We start from the raw sequence: 25,749 nt of genomic DNA, 5'->3' as shown, positions 1-25,749 counted from the left end.
TAAAATGGTTTAATCTTTTGAGAAATGGCTTTTTTAAATGTAATATAAAAGTTATATGATATGTGTCTAGTGCATACCCACCACAAAAACAACAACAGCCAACACTAACTCTTGACAGAGGCTTGCAAACAGAGGGAACCGACAGGTTGACATGATATGGCAGATGATTATAAACCCTATCATAACTTTACTTCTTGAAGAAGACGTTGTCCTCCTCCCAGAACCACGTGTAGGTCAGGTTGCGGGGGTAGGCTTCCGCCATGCAGGTGAAGAAGGCATCCTGCGAGATATTCACTGTGATGTTCTCTGGTGGTGACACAATGAACGGAGGGCCTGATGAAGAAAAGCACAATCATAGTCATTAGGGCATTTAGAAATGCATGGTGCCAAAAGTGTCATTTGAATTGTATTCCTTGTATAAAATTGTCGATGTCAGTTTGTTCTTAAAACAGCACTTTATGAAAACACAAAAATAAATAGAAGAAATTGCTTTCACTGTCTGTAGAATGTGACAGATCTTTAAAGTTATACTATCCTGAAACCTAAATTGCCATACTGTCCACAAGGGGAGGAAAATGGGTCAGTGTGACATCCCACAGATATCTCCTCTCACAGTGGGAGACTCACACACGTCACAAATACAACACAGGAAGTAGTTACCATACTGGACAAGGGTCATGTGTACTATTTATGGCCATGTACACATACTGGATTAACACCAGTACACTCACTCTGAGTTTGTCGTCACACGCCTCTAAGTCATACCACATACTTATTTTGCACTTAATAAAGGATTATGGGAATTTATTGAGTGATCCTTGCTGTGCCAGATGGATAATCCTCCTTGCACGCTTGGATAAATTTATACCATGATCCTTGATTGGTAGTCATTTCCTACATCTGACCTTAACCATATCTTTAACAATGCTAGTCTGGAGGCTAAAAACATCTTTTTCTACCTTAATCTGCTTTCTGCTACTTACCGCACACTAGCTGCTGAATCTATCTGTGAGCCCCACTCAACACTTAAGTGTCAAGAGTATGCAGAAATGCCACCCAAAATAGAATACACTACAAATAAGTAGCACCTTTAACAGTGATAACAGCTGGGCAGCTGTGTCGACTCGTCTGAACACGTCTAATCCTCTAATCCTGAACATGTCTGAGATAAAGACTTTCTCCTTTCTCATTTCTTCAAAGCAGGACTATTCCTGCTTTGAAGAAATAAAATAAAATATAAAATATATATAAAATATATATAAATAGGCATAATATAAAATGTCAGATGAGAAAATGGCAACAATCAAATATCAGTGAGAGGGAGTATGTGTCAATGCACCTGATGAGGGACCTTACTTGTTATACTTTTACTCCATTTACCACTTCACAATTTCAGATTTTTGCAAAGAAAAAAAGAGCTTGTAAAAATGATGCTATTTTGACAAGACAGGCAAAACATGTCATGTCAAAAAAAGCACTGACAAGGTTTCACTTTGGCAACTGACGAGTAACACAACATCTACTAATTCTACAAATATCTGTCTGTCTGTATTTGGAACATATCTCATGAACCATTCAGCTTATCAGCTTCACATTTGGCAAGTGTGTACCTACTGGCCCAGGGAAATACAGTGTCAGATTTGGTGCAATTGAGGCACATGATATGTTTAATATTAATACAAATTGAATAAACTGACGACCAGCGTTTGGTAGCAGTAAATGGGGGTAGGGCAGCGTGCCTTCAGTCTGTGGACCGACTTGAACATGCCTTGGATAAATTGCAGTGGTCGGCAACTGGGTCAAACTGCCAGATCATTTTGATGATTCGATTCTTTTTATTTAATTATTTCAGACTGACAGAGACACAAACATTCACATGAGTTTTAGGTGCTGATCTGCATCATGGCAGCAACATTCATAGAATTACTTCCTCTTTAGCAGTTATACAAAGTAAAAGCCCAATGTTTTTTGGGGGGGGGGCTGCCATGCTTTACATCAAATTACAGAGCTTCTATTTTGAAAAGTTGTGATCTTGGATCTGAAGATTGTGTCTGTTGCTTAACAGACCTCTGAAAAATCCATACTTGCAAACATACATATACGACAGCCACATTAACAGTAATAGAGAAAATAAAAAAAAACAGGTAGGATGAACACATATTCTAACTTCAATCATCGCCATAGACTGTTTATAAAAAGCTCTGCACATCACATCCAGCACACAAACAATAAATTGACAGCATATTGTAGAATTGTTTGAGGAGGACCAATGACAAAGAATAATTCTGAAGTAGCTCCTGACACAGGCCAAGCAAACAACCCATTCCAAACAGACGGGCACTGCACTAGTAAATATGATGCTATTTATATAAAAATAAAGGGAAAATACTGCACTTTTTACAAACCAAACAAAAAATGTAATTGTTACTGGGGCAGTATTGTTTCTTGTAAAATATGACCATATTTTATATTCATCCATGGTTTCAAATCTCATCAACCTCATACAGCCATTTTTTGTTTTCGTTTCGTATTTTTGGTACAAATGCTTGTTCTTGGAAGCTGTGCTTTGCAGGAAACAAGACAGAACAATACAATGTCAGTAACTTACTGCTTCTCTCTGACATTTCTGTCATCTGAACCCCCTCAACACCAAACTCTGAATACTACACAGACTGTCAGATAGAAATACAAACACCCTGCATCAACATCCATCTTTGAGATAGCAGATCCAAGGGACTCGTACTTAATAACCTCTGAAGTGCAAACTTTCTCCTGGTGATGTATGCACAAACACACACACACACACACACACACACACACACACACACACACACACACACACACACACACACACACACACACACACACACAAGCACGCACAAATGCACGTACACTTATTCTTACATTTCTTCCAATTTGTTCATAACTCTTATAGTCCACAGACAGACTCACACTCATACATGCAACAAACACCCAGATACACGAGTATGGCTGAGCTGAGCCAGTGTTGCAAATACAAACTGTTAGTCCCATATGTTGGTCCTGATCTGTAGCCCACAGCCTGATCCTTTAACAGGCACAACATTTCCATCTGCCAGCCCCTTAGCAGGACAACCAGGACCAGGCCTGTGCTGGATGACTGTTGTTGGTGTTTGAGTGGGCGTGTGTGTGTTTGTGTGTCTGTGTGTGTGTGCCAACCCTCCCTATTTGGGACCAGCTGAGTGATGGAGATTTGTTGGCACTGTAGTCTCTTAGCTGATCTGCTGCTCAGTGGCTTTCCAGGAGGGCCTCTATTAATCTGTCTCACCCGTAAATTATACAGGACGGGTCAAACAACCACTCTTGCTCAGTGCTGGCTTTGTACCCAGAAAGAAATATGCAATCTCTGCGAGCATGTTCACTGTCTGTGCTCTGATGAATGAAAGCAACTGACAAGGATATGATCTAGCTTTTAACTACCACTGATTTAGTGAAAGCAGGCGGACCAATATTCTATTATGCTTAGGAATATGTTCCTATAAGTATAGTTTTAATATTTGTATTCTATTAATGATACTTTCCTTTGTCTTAGCATCCTAACATTTGTTCACAGGAAATGCAGGTGATGCTTATGGGAATTTTATCACCTCCACCAAGGTGGTTATATCTTCGTCTAAGTTTGTTTGTTTGACTGTTAGCGAGCATGCTAACGCAAAAGCTACTGCACAGAACCATGAAACTTGATAAGGATGTGCTATGGGTCAGAAAACAACTCATTGATTTTTAATGCGTATTCAATCAGGGGGGGGGATCCAAGGTTTATTGTTTCTCTTTCTTTAACATTGTAAGATAGGATATTTTCCCATTTTCGATCTTGATGAAAACGATCCAGCATGTTTAGGGGACTCGTATTTATGACTGTATGCAATTACAGCTCCAAACAAAAATCTAAGATCGAGTGAATTTAAATGTGATTTCATGAGGGGACTATTGGGCAGTGGAGTGCATGGCAGAGTTATATCCTCTCTAAATACCCATATAATTAGTTTTGCAGGTATTAAGGTATGCCCTGCATGCAGCAGCACCCATAATCCAAAAACAAATTTCTCCCACGGGAGACAATAAAGAAAGCTTTACCTTAAACCCTAAAATTAAAAAGCTATTACAATTCATTCTAAGAGGGATATTGAAATCTGGAGCTTATCAAATTTCATTAGTGGTAAAGTCAACAGAATTCATCCTTTGGGGCCCAAAATCAAACACAGTATAAATTCGGTGTGAATATTTAAGTAGCATCAGGATAGGGGTGGGCAATATATTGAATATACTCAATGTATCACGGCTTGTATCACATGCAATGTATAAAAGGACTATATCGCGTCCATCGAGTATAAATTGTTATGTGAATGTTTTAAGTGTGTGTGTGTTGAAGAACAGTAGAAACAAACAGTGAAAACTCAGAGTTTCCTCTATGATCCACAGCTGCTCAATGATCAGAAGGCCCTGACATTTATATACGACTCGAAACGGAGTCATTTACACCGTGTTTTAAGCCTAATGTTCACTGATATCTTCTGACGATGTGCATTCAGGGACCGTCGGAAATCCTAACGTCCGCTAGCTTAGCCACTTCCTGTGGACTTTTATGAATTTAACATTTGTACAGTGATTTCAAAATATCGAGATATATATTGTGTATCGCCATATACCCCAAAAATGATCGTGATATTTGTTGTGGGCCATATCGCCCATCCCATCAGGTCATATAATTGAGTCTCCATTTGTCCTTTTTCTGGATCCAAGTTATTATCGATACACAGCTCGCATTCATAAACAGCCGAGTTTGTTTCCTAGGAGTATTAAAAACCTCAATACTCCGCTTACATTTGTTTCAATAATAATAACAACAAAAAACAGAATCAGGATCAGAACCAAAAGATCTGAATGAGAGATTGTGATGAGTTATTGGAACTGAGGGTAGGCCAGCAGTGACGTCAGGACTTAAGCTTTCTATAATAGACCTTTGCTACTTTGTTGACTTTCCACTAGAACGATAGGAATCAGTCAGGTGAAAACTCTGAAAACATTTCATTTGAGATTGAGGCTCAGCTCACTCAGTTTAGATGAGGTCATGACCACTGAGCTGTGTTCATCTGGGGCTATAATCTTTAAATGACATGACCTGGAATGCCATGTTTGCTGCTTTATCATTTATCCTCTTTGGTGAGGTGTATCAAATCTGAGGTTGCTGCTCAGAATCACATCTGATACTGGGTTTATTTCGTGGAAAAAAAGAAACGAGTGACTTTGAGCACTGATGTGTGCACGGTCTGGCACATTGTAGACAATACATGATTCATTTGCTAAATGTGTCTTGATTTTGTAGCTGAGTGCGTACTGATACAGACAGATTGCTTTAGTTACAGAAGCTGACATTTCATTTGGAGCTGAAGGCAAAAAGCTCCCCCATCCTTGGATTCTTTTTTTCTCTTTGGGCCCCAATCACTAATAAACTGCCCAATTGTACGAACACAATTGTTAAGCTCCAGATAGTCTTAAATGTTCCTGATGTAAAATGCAGTTTTTAGTGGTCCCTAAACTAATCTCAGCATGGTTTAGTGGCACTCTCAAGGCTGCTGCTGCATCATACACTAATGACCTTCTTGATATATTTGGCTTTAACATGGTTTCAATAAGCAAAACAATCACTCCTTCACTTAAAAACTATTGAAACCATAATAGGAGCCTGGCTTATAGGGCTGGCAATGTTGGTGTCAGCTGGTTCACTTAGCTCCACACTAAAATATCTATTATATATACTATTGGATATATTAGCATTTAGTTAAGTAAAGACATCCATGTTCCAGAGACGATGAACCCTATGTGTCGCATGACTTTCTCTAGTGCCACTGTGATGTTCACATTTGTGTTACGGAGCAAAATGTCAAAACTACTGGATGACTGTCACAAAATTAGGGTGCAGACATGACTTCCTCCAGATGTGTTGTAATAACTTGTAAGATCCCCGAACTGTTATTTTTTTATTTGATCAATGGTATTCACATCAATCAATCAAATTTTAATTGTATAGCCCATATTCACAAATTACAGTTTGTCTCATAGGCCTTAACAAGGTCCTTAACATCAACGTGAACTGTTCTATATGTTTAATCCGAAACATTTAAACACACTTACATAGATGCCTGCTAAATATTGTGACCACGTGACCATGCTGATGTTAGCATTCAGCCCACAGCAGCTGATGTACTAGATATTGTTGCAAGCTAATCTGCATTTCAGCAACTATTTACATACAAAGCCTTACTTTACTTACTTTAATAGATAAATTGGTAAATTATCATTAGGAATTTCTTAAACTACTGTCATCTCAATATTATCCATCTTTCTACCTCTATTTTATGGATTGTTGTGTGGACACACTAATGTTTGTTGAAGTGCTCATTTTTCCAGTAAATTCGGTTTTCATTTTATGTTGAGTTATTTGATGCAATAAAAACAGATTGAAAAGTCATGATTGACAACTGAGACAGACTCCAGATATGTCGAGCATGTGTATGGGCAGGACCAAATGCCATCAAAAGCACTAGATGGTAGCGCTTAAGTCCAGGATATTTAAGGAAGTGGAGTGAATTTGTCCATCTTTATATAAAGTTTATGGTGTAGATCTATATAAAAAGCATGTCTTTGCATGTGTATAGGTCTGCTATTTAGACCTTTATTTTATTGATTTCTTTTACACAACATCAGTGGTAAACACCACATCGAGAAATTCGCTCCATTCTTCTTGATTATCGACACAACTGCACAACATCGTCTGACACCAAAATCCTACTTAGCATTTCGTATGTAATGTTTGGTGTGCTGTGTATTTGTCCACTATCTGTGCACCTCTGTGAGAAGAACAGATATTTTAAATGAAGCTGTCCTGGACTCTCCTCCTGCCTCATTAACTGTCTGCTGCCTTTTAAAGGGGAAGAGCTGATGTGATTGGTAATTACAAAAGCCAGTCCTGCTCAACTTGCTGATCCTGCTTTTCTTCCACATAACCACAACACATCCTGCTTCATCCCTCAAAGGCCATGCATAAAATTTTTAGCGCATGCCATAGAGTGATTTAATTGTGCAGCAGCACCATCAGACCTGTGATATTTAGTGCTGAAGTCTGCACCCTTGACACACCTTTGACTCTGAATGCTTTTTGGACCCTTTATCCCTTACATTTCTCTCCACAAAAAAGCGGGAATATTAAATATTTTGGATTTGACGATTGACTTTAGACAATGATTTAGAGGAGTATAGGTACTTAAATATTGTATGTCACAGAAAAAAAATCTCTCTTGCTTTGGATATTTCATATCAACTGCTTTTTCCACATAATGTTATTTAGTTAAACATAAACACCAGTGTGGAAAACTGGCTTTTTAGTAAATAATTCTCAAGTTAAGTGAGCGTATGGTCATACCAAATAATCAGAATTTTCTATGTTTGTAGAGAAAAAAGTATAGTGTAATGGATAGATGAGAGTAGAGAGTAGAGTCCTGTGTCAGGTAGATGGGTAACCTAAAAAAATTATGTGTATTAGGTAAAAATTATATTTCCATTGATCCATGGGCACAGGCAAACATTGGCTAAATGCAGGGAGCATGTGACATAAACATGATAATGAAAAAATTTGAAAATAAGAAATATAAGGCATGGTTCATGCAAAAATCAAAGCCATTTGAGTTATGTCAATCTAGCCGCCATTTTTTTTATCTTACTGTGACTACCCATGACTCAACCTTTCACCCTTCATTACACCATCATACCAGACCAAACAGTGCAGCAGACAGCAACAGAGCATAGTTATGTGCACAGATAGAGCCCACACTTGTCCTTGAATTATGTGGGTAAAATGTATCATCAAAACTGAATTAATTGTGCTCCATGACAAAGCTTTCTACTTTTTTTTTTACTTAAACAATGTCACGTTTAATGCCTGATAATATTGTATATGAGATTCGGTTTTTCCCAAGAACTATTTTGCTCAAGATCAAATCACAGCTTTTTATAAAACCATGATTTAAAGTAAAAGAGTTTGTGGCGTAATAACTTGTAAAAATGGCTTCCCTCTTCTTACATCAAGACACAGCTACACATGAACACGCTCCTACCTTGGACTAGTAGCCGTGTGGTGTGAATGGCCTCTCCCTGGGGACTGAACGCTCGACATGTGTAGGCTCCTCGATCCTCCCGAGTGATGGATAGCACCGTCAAACTCCCATCAGACACCTGAATAGGAACAACAAACATTTCACTAAAGATTATCTTTAAAGATTCATCAACTGAGTCACATATGGATTTATACATATAGTGTGTACAGAGGGGAATAAATGTTTTTAAAATAAAACACACAGACATGTAAATATTTCTATCTTTTTAAACATCATGGTAGATGAAAGATGGAAGAACACACTCCTGCAGGGAACAATTTGAATGTTTGGTTGTACTTAAGGTCAGCAGGAAGCTGGTTTTATCTGTGTGCTGCACAGTAACTAAAATCATTTTCTTTTGTTTGGACTACCAGCTGATTGCTTCCTGAAGATCTCAGAGACATGCTGGGCTTATAGTCTTCCACAGGATTGGGATTTGGCTCAACATTATTAAGTAATATGCTTTCCAACATTACTGTAATACTGAAAGCGAAACACCAATTGTACAATCCAATGTGAATATCTATGGTTTGATGTCTTGAATAAAATAAAACTCCTGACCGTAAAATGACTAAACTAAAGCAGTGAAGTACAGTCATCATTTTGTCTTATATAGGATGCACTGGAGTGAAACACTTCATTTTCTACAGTCCAGACTGTAACTATTTGGACAGATAAACATCCTTTGTTCTTCACGCTCTGAGCTTCACCACATTCAGACTGAAATAAAATAATGGACACATTACATTTAAGTGCCAAGGCTCAGCTTTAATTTGAGAATGTTTAAACCAGTATAGAAATAACTGTGTGAGCTGTGGCCCTTCTAACACCAACTGTCACACAATCCAAATTGTAAGGGATTAAAAGTAATTGGACACTTCGCTAATAATTGTTTCTCGAGCAGCTCTGCTGTGTTTCAGTGTTTGTGCCTGCACGAGAGAGGATATGGTTCAAAGTTTGAGGAGTGAAGAGGTGATGTAAGTAAAAACTGAAAATTTCCGAGAGAGAAAATAAAGGTTGTTTGTTTGCCGAAACCATAAGTTGTATATAAACATTTTTTTAAAAACAGGTGCACACAGGAAAACTGGAATAAATAAACATAAACAAACTGAGGAGCAAAAGTCTGTGAATGAGAAGTCAAAAGTGCAGAAAAACTCCTTAATGACTACATAGAAAGTGGGAAAAGCTCTCCTGGATGTAGACGGACTTGTTTCCTTGTCAGTGAAAGAGAAGACCTCAGAGGATTCAGCACAAGATGCAAACACATCGGTCTGGACTGATCAAACAAAAATCGAACTATATCACAATGATGGAAAGAGAATAGTGAGGAGATAAAAAGCATCGGCCCATGACTCCAAACTACAACCTGATCTGACAAGCATGATGACGGTTCTACAGATGTACCAATATTGGAATATTTTTAGACCTCAACTTAAAAACATTCCGTGTATTTTTACAATCAAGGACCTGATGAATAAGATGGGCACATAACCTGAGCTGGACCCAAAGCATAAAGCTGAGAGTGTCTTCAGGACAATACTGTGACTGTCCCAGTGTGGCCTACACAATGCCCAGAGTTAAACCCCATAGAACATCTGTGGAGATCTAAAGATGGCAGCTCACAGACGCTTTAAATCCAGTCTGACAGAGCTTGAGAGGATCTGCCAGTAAACATGAGATAAACTGCTCCAATCTAGGTGTGAAAGGATTGTAGAAACTTAACCAAGAAGCCCTGGAGCTTTAACTGCTGCCAAAGGGGCTTCTACAAAGTACTGAATAATGGGGTCTGAATACTTTTGTAAATGAGGGATGTAAATTTCTGAATTGTAATAAATTAGCAAAAATATATATAAAACATGTTTTCATATCCAATTATGGATTATTGAGTGTAGATTAATGGGCAAAAAATGTACCCATTTTTTTTCACAGCTTTTGAAGGAAGGGACCACTATTTTATGTCTCATAATAATACTGTTTTTATAGTGAAATGTTTCCCCATCTTAACATGCTTACAGTGGCAAACATGGCTGTCAAAATCCACAGTCTATATTACACAAAGCACAAAGAAGGACTAAAATTCCACAGACTCATAGATATCAGTTCTCTTAAAGAGCCTAATTTTTTAACATCAAGATCCATTAATTATTCCCTAAAAGACACCCAATCTTGCACAGTTAAAGAAAAAAACAAATCCTGGATCAGCATTAAAGTGTAAAGGGTTCTTTCTTGACCCACACTGCATCCTTCTGCCAATTTGTGAGGAAAACTGTTTTTGTGTGATCTTGCTAACAAACAAACCAACCAACCAACAAATATGCACAGATAAAGAATATAACTTTCAAAGATACCCTGTCAAACTGAAGCCTCAACTGTCATGACCTATAGGATGCATTTTAGCTCAAAACCAGAACTATGGATTTTGTTTACACAGCACTCAAATAGAAATTCATCAATAAGGGATCACTTCATGTCCACTGTGAATAAGAGGAATTATTACAAGTAACACCTGTTTCATACTGAAACTTTCCTACGTGTGTTTTGATTCAGACATGACAACTGTGATGTAATCCTGGGAAAGCAGTCATGTCAAACACTTCCTCTGAATGTTTCTTAGCTGTGTCAACCGACTCAAAAAGAAGAGCTATTCTGGCAGATAGTTTGCAGAAGCTTTTAAAAACAAAGGCACATCTATGGGAAACATATGGGAAACACAAAGGCTTTGACTTCCCTTCACAAGATTTATACTCTCAGCTCAAAATGTAAATTCATTTTTCAACCCTTCGTCCAATTAAACCATGACATCTGACAACGAGAGCACAGCATGATGCAGCAGCTTTCACTTCAAATGTGACTGAACAATTTTTCTTTTTAAGAAAACAAAAATCTGGGTTCTATGTGTTTTCACGGCGACAATTTGAATCTATCTTTATATTTATTCACATAAAAGGATGTTGCAGATCTGAAGGTTTTACATTTGTTCACCTGTGAAGTCTAGTGCATGAGGAAAAACTGCAACCTGAGACAAATTCAGCTGCAGTATAAAACTCAACTATGAACAAAGCTCGGTCGTTTAAATAATTGATCTAACGTGGGGGAGACATTTGCATGCTCATACGCAGGATTAGGTGGTAGATGTGCAGCATTAACGACCAACACAAGTGCTTTTTTTCTCAATAAACACACACTGACTAAAACCAAAGAGTAATACTCAGTTTAAAGGGGTACTGAAGATCATGGACAAGAGAGGAAGAAGTCAACCTTAAGAGATGAGCTCCCAGCTTTTAGATGATGGGTATGGGAATTTAATTCGGATTGGAAGTAAAGTCACAGTAGTGCCCTAGAAAAACAGCTGTTGACACCTATTTTAAGAGATCATTATTAGTGAATCCAACATGTAAGTTTCCATTAGAGGAAATGCAAAAAGTTGGATAAAATAGAACATAATAGAATAGAATAGAATGCCTTTGTTGTCATTGTACAGTTGGCGTGTCCCCCTGAGATATGCATGCAATATATATAAAACACGCAACAGAATCTTCAAACAGATTCGGCACATATTTATATACAGTCTACAAATATGAAAAACAAAACAGGGATGGATATAAACAATAAATCTAAACATACATATATGAGGACGTTGTGTAGTTCTATGAACAGTATTTGTGCACTCGCCCAGAGAAGAGTGACATGTGAATGAGGTGCCTGCACTTGAATGCAGTGAACAGTTATTTGACAGAGCTCAGTTCTTTGATGGCACTTGGATAGAATGTATTCAGGAGTCTGGAAGTGCGGGCCTTGATGGATCTGTTGTGCCTTCCAGAGGGCAGCAGAGTGAAGAGGTGGTGGCCTGAGTTGGATGGGTTCTTTATGATGTTTGTGCCCCCAGGGTAAACAGTGGGTTCTGTAAATGTCCTGGAGTGAAGGTAGCTGTGTGTTTGTGATTTTCTGTGCTGATTTGATGACTCTCTGGAGAGCATTCTTGTCAGCCACAGAACATCTGGCATACCACACCAGGATGCCACAGGTATATCTATATCTACAGCTGATCACATCGCTGTATATGAAAGGCTTTGTTCATGCTGACAAAGACAGTAATTATGATGTCCCGCTGCAGCAAACAGAAATAAAAATGCTGCAACAACACACCGTACATCAGAGAACAGCTGGTGAGCACAGAGGAGCATTTAGCAGCCACTTTTCTCAGGAGTTGGTGGAGACCAAAGCCAGAGCTTAAAGAGAGTGAGTATTGAGCATCCATCATGGCATTCAGGAGGCCTTGATCCTCAATGGAATCACTGACTTTACCCCAAAAGTAAATAGAAATCAACAAATGATCAAACCACACCACAGTGGTTGGGTGCACTGAGCCACCCCTGCTGCAGGGTCTCTCTTACGCTGCAGTTGTAATGAACTTCCATCACCTTTCCAAATAGGTGAACATATGAATCAAGACAAATGGTGACAGGCCCGTTTCCTCAGGTACTTAATACAATCTCTGAAGTGTAGTTTGAGAGCTTATCATACTCCAAAAAATGCAAGGGTTTGAATTAGAATGAGGCAAGCAAGTTATTATAATGACAATCATTTGTCCTCTGTCTAGAAAATCATGAACTAAACTCATGATCTTATATTGTGTTGAAATGTTATGATAATGATTTTATTATTAATATTATCACTATCAGTCTGAACATGGCGTAGGCCTACCTTATACTTGGCACTGCTGACCAAGAGAGTGCCCTCCCGCAGCCAGCCGACTGAGGGCTTGGGGTTGCCAAAGGCCGTGCAGGTCAAAGTGATGCTCCCGGTCTCCTTGGCTTCTACGTACTGAGGTGGCGTATCTGTGAATGTGGGGGGTGCTGAGGGGTCAGAGGACAGGAAGACATTTGGAGAGAAAGAGAACAAGGACATGTGAGTAATGCTTCAAAGGGATTCACACAGGGAGAACAAGAAACAGTAGGTAATAAGGATTTCTCTGTAGATGTTGTATTTTTGACACATTTTAAACTGGATCAGTTGGCAACTGTTAAAAGACACAAGTCCTCTGCCAATGACACAGTGCAGTTCTGAACACACTCGTTCCTTTGAACTATACATTTTTTGACAATCAGCTATGAGGAATCTCTGTTAAGGTAAACGGACTGTATTTATATAACTTATCAATCACTGAGAACTTTTACACTACAAGTCACATTCACCCATTCACACATACATTTAGGCAGCACTTCTATATGCAGCACTTTTTCTATTACATCATTCATACACTGTTAGGGGCAATTTGGGGTTCAGTGTCTTTCCCAGTGAGTGAGCATTACACAGTGCTTTCAAAGCCCTGGGCAAAAATCTACAAATGCACCAAAACAGCACTGGTAGCTAAACGCGGCTGCATTAACATGCCCAACAAGCATTTATTTATATTATATCAGTGTGTTGTGGTTGCCTGGAGACTGTGAGAGAGCTGAGTGATCAACTGTCATGCTTTAAGCACTTGATAAACATGCATGGTAGTGTGTGGGGGGAAAGGCGTGCTCCTTAAATTCAAATTTAATTATAGATTTATGTTACATTTTCATGTGTTGTCTCCTGAACACATTTCTAGCCCAGTCGTAGCATCACTGATGATGTTTGTTTGCAGTAAGGGTTCATAAAATACATGTGGTTTTAAATTTGTTACTGTAACAACTAAAGGCCTGGATGATTTTATTTTCATAGATTGTGATATTGCAGTATTCATAGAGTCATCTTTTCCATAATAGAGCAATTTAGAGAAACGGATTGAGATTTTGCTGTGCTGTTACCTGACATGTAGCCAACAAGAAAGAATATACAGATAAATAAATAAAACCAATGAAACATCTCAAACACTGAGCTAAACGTTCATGAAATATTAAAGTTTTATTTCTGAAATGAAATGAAATACACGTATATATGACAAAGGTTGATAAATTCAAGTCTTCTATTTCATCACTAATCCTTCTGAACAAAATAAACTGTAAAAGAAGTTTTACACCTTACACCTTTTAGGGCTTTACACGTGAACAGAATGTGCAGTAGGGAGTGGTGGTGTGCAAGGCATGCTGCATTTTCTAAAACCATTTCTCAAAATCCTCTTTAGCTCAGAGGCTGTATAGATTATGGGGAGGGATGATCATACAAGACAATTGGCACATCTCCCTAACAAAACATCCATAAGCAGTTTTTTCTGACTTCCCCACCCCCATTTAACCCAGACACTGCACACACACACACGCACACACAAACATATGCCCACACTGATATTGTCAGTGATTCAATACAGATTTTGTTTGGTCATAATTCCTGTTTTGATATTCTCAACCTAATCACTTTAGGACAGAGGCTGATCTGCTTACATGTGTAATCCTGTAGCCTCTCCATTGCTAACATGTCATTCCATCTGCATCCATAAGCCAGGCCATAGCGCTAATTCTACACTAAACGCTTTGCCACGCCAAAGACTGTAGCTAGGAAGGACTCAGTCCATGCAGCTGTTCACAGATATTTATTGTATAGCTCATTTGGTTTAAAATGTGAAAGAAAGAAAACAGCAAATGTTTTTGGAATTTCCTGCTCAAATTTCGATAATTGTTTTAAAATGTTATTGTATTCATCCATTACATACACAGTGCAGAGACATACACTAATCACTGTGGCTTTAATGCTTTCAGCATGCAGTGAAACATAAAACTTACTCACATTGACCTTTTACCAAAGTTACATTGTACTACTTTTTATAACTCTCCTTGGTGATGTGTTCAAGGACACATAACTCCCAATAACTGAGAGCCAGCTTCCACAGAGTGTTGTGCTTATAAGCTATGTCATTATATGTCACTCCCTGAAACAAATCCACATATTTTGTAGTAAGAAAATGTAGTAAATAATACATAATTTCATAGCCAAAAAAACTATGTTGCTCCTGTCATTTATCATTATTCTGAACTTCAAGTCAGTGGCTGAACGAATATTTTATTTAAAGTAGTTCTTAATTGTGATTTACAGTAGAGTTTAACCCATTCACTCACATATTCATAGTGTATCTTTGTGCAGCACTTTCTCTGTCACATCACTGACATAGTTGTAAATTCATCAAGCAGAATGGAAGAGCAGGGGATCAAACCAGCGAGCTTCTGGTTAGTGGCAACCGATCTCGGAGTCCATTGGCTATCATCTGACGATGAAGTAGCCTCTGAGAGCAACAGCTAATATTTAGAGGCTTCTGGTGTAGACAGCCGATATCCTGGCCAAGACTCTGTCTTTCATACACCATACACCCTTAACAGGTTTTAGGTCCAGACGACATTTGGCTAATCTTTACAAACAGTTGTGTGCATATGAATACAGATAAAGCCACAGCTGCGCCAAATTGAAAAACAACAGTAGACATGGCCAGAATCTTTGATAATGAATGTTTGATACCAGGTGGGTCAGGCTGCCTGTGGCCCCACTACAATTAGACTGGATATTTGCTAAGTTAAGTCATTGTCACTTGCTCACATATTCGTCGGAAGTTTTTCACCATGAGCCAAGAGGATTATCTTCTACAGCATAAGTCTGACTTTCAAAGGCAAAACCACTGGTAAAAAATTCAGATATTTAAAGTGAAGAGATTCACCAGGAAAACTGCTAATTTAAACTTCTCACAGAAGGTTATCAGGGGGAAATGATACCTGGTCAGGCTTTCAGGGCTCAAGTATCTAAACCATCTCACATGTGATTGCAGCGTGAGTTATCGAAAAGAGTTGTGTTGGTCTCAATACTGTGGCTGAACGCCTCCTCTATAGAAACACTTGGAACACTGAAGCTGCTGCTTCTCTACTAAGCCTCTCAAACTGTTTGGTTTGATAATGTAACATACATGATGTCCCGAGTTGTGTATGATCATAAACTGTGCATCAATAATGACCTGGGTCTCCTGGAAAATAAATAATGAAGGAGCAGTACTGTAGGATTGTTTGGGTGTTTACAGACATGTTGAGGAAAGATGTTTCTGTGGCTGTTAAAACAGTCACATGAATACATATTTATTGACTGTGGCAAGGGAGGTTGCCACTGGGGTTCGGAGGAGAAGGAGGCGTCGGCCTAACCGCCAACCGGGAACCAGGAGTAGGAGCAGGAACGCCTCAGATTTACCTGGAGCAGTAAACTCGTGGTGGGATATGCCAATGGAGGGTGATGGAGGAGGCAGACTGACACAAGAGTTGCTCCCGCAGCTGGGTCCGCCTCCCTGCCTGTGCCTGGAGGGCCTCCCACTGCTGTCTGCTGGCCACTGCCTGCTCCCTTTGCATGGACGTGATTCGTTTTCACCATCTGAGTAAGAGTCATCACTGACTGGAGCTGTGCTTCACTGGCTGTGTTGGACCCCATGTTGGGCACCACTGTGGCAAGGGACGTTGCCACTGGGGTCTCCCAACAACAGCCAGGCACCAACCACTCTCTCTGCTTCCTTTTAAACCTGGGGAGTAATCAGCTAACAGCTATCTGCTGCTGATTACGCCCCTGGTACAGGATGTGCTCTCTGAGCCACCCCCACGCCTACATTGACTTTGAGAGCTTACAAGCTTTTTACTGTTATTGTCCGTTGACCCACAACTATACTGAGAAACAATAAAAGAGCAGTCAGTATTCCCTTTGGTCGTTATTTTATAGAGTAGCTGTGCCATGAGCAACCACGGCCGCCCAAGCTTGGGCCGACACTGTGCCAGTTTTTTCCACAGCAGTGTATGTTGGACATAAACCAAACCAAAACAGAGTTGAAGCTTTCCATCTAAAAGCTCACTGTGGCTGTTTCTGGATGTACTATTCCTTCCTGCAATACTTAAAACCAATCCACTGATGCAACAGATCTAAAAATTTGGGGGGTAGTGCGGGTCACCCTCTAACCAGAAAGTAGTTGGTTTGATCCTAGTCTTCCCCTTCTGCATGCCAAAGTGTCCTTGGGCAAGATACTCAACCCCAAATTGCCCCTGATGGCTGTATCGTTCTCATAGAAAAAAAGTGCTGCACATAGATGCAATGTCTGAATGTGAAAAGCCTGAAAAGCTTGAAATACTACGAGAGAAAAATACATGAAAATTGACATGTTGATGATAAAAGATTCTTCTTTCAAAGTCACACATTAGTAATAAGGGGTAGTGACTAGAGGCTAGTTCCTGGAGCATCTGTTTCACTATGCTGACACAGTATCACACAGTATCACACAGTACCTCTCTCTGTCACCACAGTCAGCAACATGTCAGATCACCAAAATACAAAATGTGTGCAGGTGTAGCACAAAAGCATCTACAATTCACCATACACCAAAGTCCTGAATAATGCTGCTGCTAAATGATTGTTATGGTTGAGATATACGGTGTGTAAGTACGGTCAAGTTTTTTTTTATCATAAAGCACATTTAAAAGAACCAGAACTGACCAGAGTGGTGAACAATGAAGACATAGATTAGTACAAGAATGAAATTTAACTATAAGTCAATAGGCTATTTAGATTACCAATTTTAAGCATGGTGGTGTGGACACTAGGGTTGTTTGTTAATCCTGTGTGAGATAAGCTGAGGCCAGTGTGTGTAAATCTGTTTTTAAACCATAACAGGGAGGGGGCACAGTGACAATATTATCGCCTTAACCTTTGTGTGTGTGTGTGTGTGTGTGTGTGCTCTTGTCCAGCTATCTTTGTGAGGGCCAGTTTGAGTCTACAACCTACGGAGTGAAGACATTTTGGGAAAGTGAGGACGTTTTGACCGGTGCTCACTTTGTGACCCCCCTTTAATGGACTGTTTGTGGTTTGAGACTTGGTTTTAGGGATAGGGTTAGGCATTTAGTTTGGATGGTTAGTGTTAGAGTGGGGGGCTAGGGAATGCATTATGCCAATGAGTGTCCTAACTAACATAGCTGTACAAACATGTGTGTGTGTGTGTGTGTGTGTGTGTGTGTGTGTGTGTGTGTGTGTGTGTGTGTGTGTGTGTGTGTGTGTGTGTGTGTGTGCGTGCGTGCTTGGCAAGCAGAGGTAAAAGGGTTTGAAAGAGTGGGAGAGCGAGACGAAGAGAAAGAGGGAGTGGGGCTGTTGTGCAGCATTCAGGCACTGCAGAGTTCTGCAGCAGAATACAGGGGTGGCAGGCTGTAGTGTTTGAAGACCAGCCCTGGGAGAAATGAACCTTGCTTATTTAGCATCACCTCAGGCGGGATTGGGGGCTGCGCTCTGAGGGACAGCGTAACAGTGAGAGTCGTAATCTTCTTTGAAGGAAAAGGTGGACAGTAAAGTCCCAAGAAGAAAGAAAGGATACTTCTCACTGGACTGTGTGAGCGTGATCCTCTTCATACTTTCATCTATTCATTTTCATATACATATCCATTTTCTAAGCGGCTTGGTAACTAAAAACTGTATATGTCTACCAGCTAGGGCTGCTCGATTATGGTAAAAATCATAATCTCGAATATTGTAATTATGATTATTTAACATAATTACTCCTTGACTTTGGAAACATCACACATTTATTGAACTTTAAAGAAAAATTAATCATTTCGGCACCAATGTCTACACTGCCTGAGTGAGCAAGGAAGAACTGCTCATCTCTGTCGCTCTTCACACAAACTGATGATCACATTTATTAAGTTATTAATCCATGGTATCGGCTCATGAATCCGGCTCGTTCCGGTCACTTTAACCCTACTGTCCTGGCTGTGCGTGTCACGTCGCAAAAGGTTTGCCTTTTTGTTCAGTGTGTTGAAACACATGTCTCATAAACTGTAGAGTGAATCAAACAAACACAAAGTAAACTTCAAGTACTGTACATGTGTGATTAGAGTTGGTGTTTACTGTTAACATGTAAAGTGAGCGCATGTCAGCGACTTAGCAGGGAGGGAGTTCATGTGTGTCTTCCAATCCTGAAGCAGTGGCGGCAATAATTTTGCATCGCTGTAGTGTACTGGGATTTCATTAAGTATATAGCCTGGCTTTTAGTATAGGAAATCCAGTCACATTGCAGCCCTGCTGAAGACACACAACAGACATGACATTCAGAAGAACAGGCTGTGCCTCGCACACAGGCAGTGTGACCTGGGCGTCATCAGACAAGACAAAACAGGAGTCTCATTGCAAAATTAAATGTGGGATAATAATTATTTTACGTTGTTTACTTGGTTTTCATGATTGTTGGAAGCCATAATTTAAATTGTAATTGAAATTATTGGTCCAGCCCTACTACCAGCTGCAATAACTTGGGGGAAAAAGGTAGGTATTAATTTAGTTACAAACCTTACTCAATTCTGACCTTGTATCTGTTTCATCAAAAATTGTACATTGATTAAATGGCTTGAACAATAATTACACACTCTAACAAACACATCCTGTCTTCCTGCTCATCCTGTTCTCCACAAACACTCTGGAAGGAGTTTGCAGGTGATGTAAGTTCACAGGAATGAGACATAAGTGTTAATTTGTTGAGGAAAGTGAGCGAGATATAGCACATCTTACCCACAGTCTATATGCGTCTACTCGGGACCTATATGCATCACCTACCCCTTCAGTTCGTACCAGGCTGACGGCTATAATGCCAAGAGTAATCGCTGGTTAATGTTTGACTATGACAAATTATTATGGATATGGAATTATGGATTACAAGAGAGAACTATAAATAGGAGGACTTCACTGCTGGACCTTTAACTTCCTGTGACAGCCACACTTTAAAACATGGTGCTGCAACACCTTGTTAAGCATTGAAAGCCCTCACAGCTTTACCAATGAACGAAGCACAGCAATGTTATATGGTCCTCGTGATTACATAATATCTTCAGCCAGCCACAACATGTATTATCCACTGAGTTTATGGAAACTTGGATGTGTGGATCTGAGGATTGGGTGGATTCATCAACTGTAGATGAGATCACATTAAATCCCATGAAAGGAGAAATGTGTTTTTTCTCCCACTATTTCTTTCAGCTCTATTTTACTTGAAGGCTTGAACACTTGTCTTCTGATTTAAAAAAAATCTGAATATTCTGCTCAGTCAAACAGTGGAGCTGGGCCTGTATTTATCAAAAGCCTAAAAGTTAAAAATCTTTTATAAAATATATATACTCTTTTAGTTAAGCCTGTAGTGTAGCACCTTTGTCTCCCCCTCCTGTCAGGGACAGTTATTACACAAACACTGCTTATGACATGTGTCCTTATGTCTTTGCTGTCGATCATAGTAATCCTTCCATTTGGATGCAAAGCCTATTTTTTATCTGAAGAATAAGAAACTCTTTTTTGACACTTTCTGATTAGGTTCAGCATACTTGTTGCTGTAGCCCACTTCATCTGCATCACTGTGATGATCCCCTCTTCAGCTCTGGTAAACCAATCATTGTTGGTGGACGCACCATCACGACCAGAAATGTCGCCAGAGACAGATTTAAAACTCTGCTATGCAGCAAAATGCTGAAATTTGCCTTGTGTGAACTGGTTTGGTCAGGAACTGGATGACTTAAGTTTCTTCATTTGGATAAGAGTAAATCCTGAAGGATTTTTACAGACACTGATGGATCCTGTTCTGCTGTAAGTACATGCCGGTGTAGCTCCAGAATGACTGCTATGACAAACATCCAGCTCATAACAGTAGATATGCTATAGTGTAGAACACACCACTGCTGCCATCAAAAAATAGGCATCCTTCCTGGACTGCTTCTTCCTGCCAGGTGGAAGTTTTTCTTTGTCCTGTGGAGCTGAATGTGGATGACATCAGCAAACCGTAAAGCACAGCAGGGACTCCCTGGAGCCCTGGTCCCCTGACCCTGGCACCTCTTCACTGCCGTATGCCTCTCCATCCAAGGGTGAGGAAGACTCCTTTCACCTTTATTTCACCCTGCAAGCCTCATTGGTTTCGGCATCCTCACCTTCCCTGTCAGTGAGTCAGGTGATCGCTCAATGCAGGAGCTGTCAGGAAAGAGCGCTCCCATGCCACCTTCTGTCCTCCATGTGAACCTCAAAAAGCCGGACGGTTGAATGACCGACCAGCTCCCACCAGCTGCTTTCATACGTGCAAATTGCTCAGAAAAGGTGAATCTTCCACGACATATACCACCAGGATACTGTTTATGAACCAAGCTAGCTCCCACTTTTTACATTGAGCAGTTTATTCTCATATTAGTGCAGTTCTCATTGTAAACCTGTTTGGAATGGACTGTTTTCTAGGCCTTTGTTTATGCTCCGGACACTACTACAGAATTATTGATTGTCATTAGTTAATCCTCCTCAGTTCTACAATATACTGTCACTTTTCATTGTTTGCGTGCAGAACGTTGTGTGCAGAACCTTTTATAAACAGTCTATGGTGCGGATTGCAGTTAGAAAATGTTTTCATCTTACCTGGTTTATCTGCAATTGAGATTAAATTTTTTAATTAGATGAAACAGAATTTGCTTTATTACTGTAACGTATGTGGCTTATATGTAAGTTTATATGATTGACTCAAACAGTGTTATCTTTTTCATTTTCAGAGGCGACACAGCTTTTCAAAATAAAAGCTCTGTACTTCAGATCAATAGTAAGCGTTGCAGCTACAAACAGAACGTTGAGTTTTAACTTTGAAGGTGAATTGCTAAAAAGGAATTGATTGTATGAATGTTGCTGCCATGCTAAAGATCAGCACCCGCGACACCCATTAATGTCTGTGTTGGTCCGATATGGTGAATAATATAACAAATTGATCTGATCTGGCAGCGATTGTGACCCGCGGTTTGACCCAGTTCCAGCCGCTGCTGTAGTTTATCCGAGGATGTAGAAGAAGACACGTTCAACTTGGTCACAGACTGCCCTGCCGCCAAGGACCGCTACAGAGCGCTGGTCATCTAGTAATTCAAATTTTATTATTTTTTGACAGTATCGCGTTTCAGAATCGCGAAAAACTACACTGCACTTCCTCCAGCTGTTAACAGTACACATGCCAAGTGTAAAGCCTATGTAAAGAACGTTTCACGATAGGCGCGTTCCACATACATAAAGAGAGACATTTGTGGGATTAGACTGACCTCCAGCAACACTGGCTGTTTGCGTCACCTTTAATGACATCTTGCTTTGACTTTATCTAAGTGAAAAAACACTAGAAACTCACGAATACATGAGAATGTATTTCATTTCACAACTATCTCATCAATTAAACATATTCCTTGTTCAACAGCAGCAGCAGCAGCAGCAGCAGCAGGGAGGACATGGTGATTAAGATGTAGAGAACATCAAGTTTGTGAAGCTTCCTTTGGGGATCATGTTTCAAAACTGGAATAAGTGCAGATCTACTGTTCTCACTGGTTAAATAGTCCTATGTTATGTAGGTATAGTCACACAGAGGCTTCTCGACTTCAAAATTTGATAATTAGTTTTTTGTTTTGCTATTTCTAAATACACATTAATTGACAATATTTTGATACATCCCTGGCCACAGTTGATCTCAACATTTTTGTAGAAGTAGCGATGCAGTCAGCTGTGTCCTGTACAACCCCACGGTGTGACTAATACAGAGCTGATCAAAGTGCTGCGGCTAATGTGGCAACAAGGCAACAGAGGAGGAGCAGTGGCAGAGAGACGGACATGAAGACAGAAGTAGAAAAAATAGGCAGCCTGAGGGCCTTTGGGAGAGAGAGGAGAGATGAGGCCGAGTCAAACGGAACAAGAGCAACGCTGATGAAACTGAGCTAATGTGCCGTGACCACGAGGAGGAGGTGGGGTCTGGGTGTGTCTGTTACCACAGCAACCGGCATCATCTCATGCCGCCTGATTAAGTGACTCTATGAATGTTTGAGCTACTGTACCAAGTGAAGCTGAGAATACATTTTTCTGTGAGAGTTCTGAGTGTGTTTACTTTTTGTGTGGGACTTTGTCCAAAGACAGGGTCAGTCACAAACTCAGTTGAGTTTACAGAGTTGTTCTTTGACCAAATGTACTCGGGACCTCTTACTTTATCAACTGATCCTTAGTCCAGTAACTGTGTATAAAGGTTTGATCCTCAGAATTAAGCTTTATACTCTGCTATGATAACTGTTGATTTTGGGCAGTTGTCTAATTTTACTACAGCATAAGTTCTGTTGCTGGTTCCAGCTTCTCAGGGGCGATGATTTGCTGCTTTTAAATCATTGTAAACCCTGATATATTTGGGTTTTTGGTCTGTTAGTTGGTCAAAATATGCAAGTCATTACCCGTGGCTCTGAAATTTTTTTGACATGTTATAACATAATCATTGTTAAGGATTTAGTTTTTGGCAATTTTCATAATTTATTGTCGATAGCTGCAAAATGACAGGACATAAGGAGAAAGAGATGCAGCAAAGGAGTTGTGATTGATAGTCAGCTACTTCAACTCTTACAGCAAAACATACATTTTGGGGGATATTGGTAATGACTGGATTAGTTGGTTAGAGCCTAAATCTCTATTGATTGGAAGAAATGCAGCCAGTGCAGCAGCTGAAGGATGTGTCTGTGAGGGCACCCTCTTTCTATGTTCGGTATTTAAGGCCCTAAATTGGTCCCATCTGTTTAACAGGTAACAGTTTCTATCAGTCTGCCCTATTTTCTGTTTGGCTACTGCAATCAGGCTCTTCAGTCAGACTGAGATCTCAACAGCAAATAAACACACCAGATTCTAGTATGAATCTTCCCTGCCAGCACCAGCACATTTGTGCTTTTAATTGTATGCTTTGCTTTATTTCTTTCCACAACATCTTAGCTTAGCTCGGGGGTGGAGGGACACATTTGTCGGCCACATTTGGAGAATTCTTCAAATTGGGACAGTCTAGTCGCGCCACTGTGACGCAATCAGTCTACTAATGCAGCCAATGAAGGATGTGGCCGCTAAATTGAGACACAGCTACTATTATGTTTTACATAACACGTCTAATCTGTATCTGAATAACATTTGATGTGAATAATGTTATTTTGGTATTTTTGTTATTTTTCACTGCTTTTCCAACCCAATTTTTCCGCCTTCAGATTTTGCATTGGTTGTTCAGTTTTATGTGTCCATTTTCTGGCCAGTTAAAAATCGATTTAAATTGAATGATTTATTAAATATATTATAATTAAAAATATCAAATTTTATGATTTTGTGCATAAGAAATTGTATTATTAAAGCCTAACCTTCAAAATCCCAGTTGTTTGTCAAACTGTGTGTGTGTGTGTGTGTGTGTGTGTGTGTGTGTGTGTGTGTGTGTGTGTGTGTGTGGTTCTTCAAGAGTGCACTTCTCAAAAACAGACAGGGCCCTTAAAAGAATCTTTGTTAGCCACAAATAACAGCACTAATAATCATGATCACTAAAGTCATCCTCTTGCCTGCAGAATAAAGATAACAAAATGTTACCATTAAAGGATGGATACCTGTGTAACCACATATCAATCACACATATGTACCACACACACATCTGGTTCTCCACCACTGTCTTTTCCTTTTATAAGTCTGATGTTAAATCAAACAGTTTGGATAATATTGGTTGATGGTCCTTACCATTGACGGTTAGATGCACCCAGCTGCCGTTGTGGAAGGTGTCATACTGCTGTTCCAGCATCAGCACCTTACACTCGTACCAGCCCTGGTCGTCTGAACGCACATTCTCTATCCGCAGGGAGGACTTGCCGTGCAGTGTGGCACGGCCTAGCCAAACGAGACGCAGATGTGGTGTCAGCAGCAAAGGAACACAGAGGTGAGAAGGACGGATGGATTGAATTTAATGAGGGGAAGGAAGACACAGGTGAGAGGCCAACGAACAAAGAGAAGAGAGAAGAGAAACACCAGATGAATGTTAAACAGAGAACCAACCTTTGAACAGTTCAGATATAAATATGCACGGATCACAAAGCGCACTGTGGTGTCTTAGCGTGGGTGTCTCAGGGTAACATGACAGCCCATAAGACCTGTTTCTAGACAGAGGCACTGCAGCACTGTTGATGCACAACACAACATCAAAGTAGGATACAAAATGCAGCTGTAAATGCAGAGTGAAATCTGTCACTAAAGACGTCCTCATCTCTGTGCGTGGCGCTCTATTTTGGAGATGCATTGAGGCAAGGACAGGTCATTACTTCCTTTGAGGAGTGGGAAGTGGCCAACATGACAACATGACAACAGTGAACGCTCTAGGTTACACTGGAGTCACAGTCCGTCAAAACAGATAAGGCGTTGGGTGAGCAGAGTCAGGAATAGCTGCTTTTACTTTTACAGATCAAAAGCTCAAAGAGGGGGATTGATGATGTTGCTCTGGGCAATCTGGCAACTAGATCATAACAGATGGCAACTGGCAATAAGGGCTAAACAAAGTGCTTTCAGGGAGCACATGCTGGCTCAAAACATCAGCATTATCAAAGCCTGGCTGTCCCTCATTAATCCCCTCACTCCCTCCTCTCCTCTCCATTTTGAGGGTATTCCTGTGTCATTTTTGTTCACCTTCATAAATCTCCTCTTTAGCATGACAAAACAGGTAGGAGCTGCAGTGTCGGCTGCCTCAGTTCCATTCAAAGTGGTGTTTGTTCCCTAGCCTATGTAAGTTGGAAGATAACTGTATATTTGTCTGCTTAAGTTGTTA

At 40.0% G+C, this 25,749-nt stretch overlaps 1 protein-coding gene across 6 annotated transcripts in view; it reads right to left on the bottom strand.

Annotated features, from left to right (window-relative positions):
- Window positions 1-25,749, bottom strand: part of LOC117774428 (protein turtle homolog B-like) — a 116,369-nt gene that overhangs the window by 44,565 nt on the left and 46,055 nt on the right. For all 6 annotated transcript variants that reach the window (XM_034606848.1, XM_034606850.1, XM_034606851.1 and 3 more), the window contains exons 3-6: window positions 24,675-24,821; window positions 12,897-13,048; window positions 8,154-8,271; window positions 192-333 (exon numbers count right to left, since the gene is read on the bottom strand). In XM_034606848.1, the coding sequence (XP_034462739.1) occupies window positions 192-333; window positions 8,154-8,271; window positions 12,897-13,048; window positions 24,675-24,821 (559 nt within the window). The remainder of the gene's footprint in view (window positions 1-191; window positions 334-8,153; window positions 8,272-12,896; window positions 13,049-24,674; window positions 24,822-25,749) is intronic.

The sequence above is a fragment of the Hippoglossus hippoglossus genome, chromosome 14 (genome assembly GCF_009819705.1).
Source record: "Hippoglossus hippoglossus isolate fHipHip1 chromosome 14, fHipHip1.pri, whole genome shotgun sequence".
NCBI classification, from domain to species: domain Eukaryota; kingdom Metazoa; phylum Chordata; class Actinopteri; order Pleuronectiformes; family Pleuronectidae; genus Hippoglossus; species Hippoglossus hippoglossus.
This window is presented reverse-complemented; position numbering and strand designations above follow the sequence as displayed.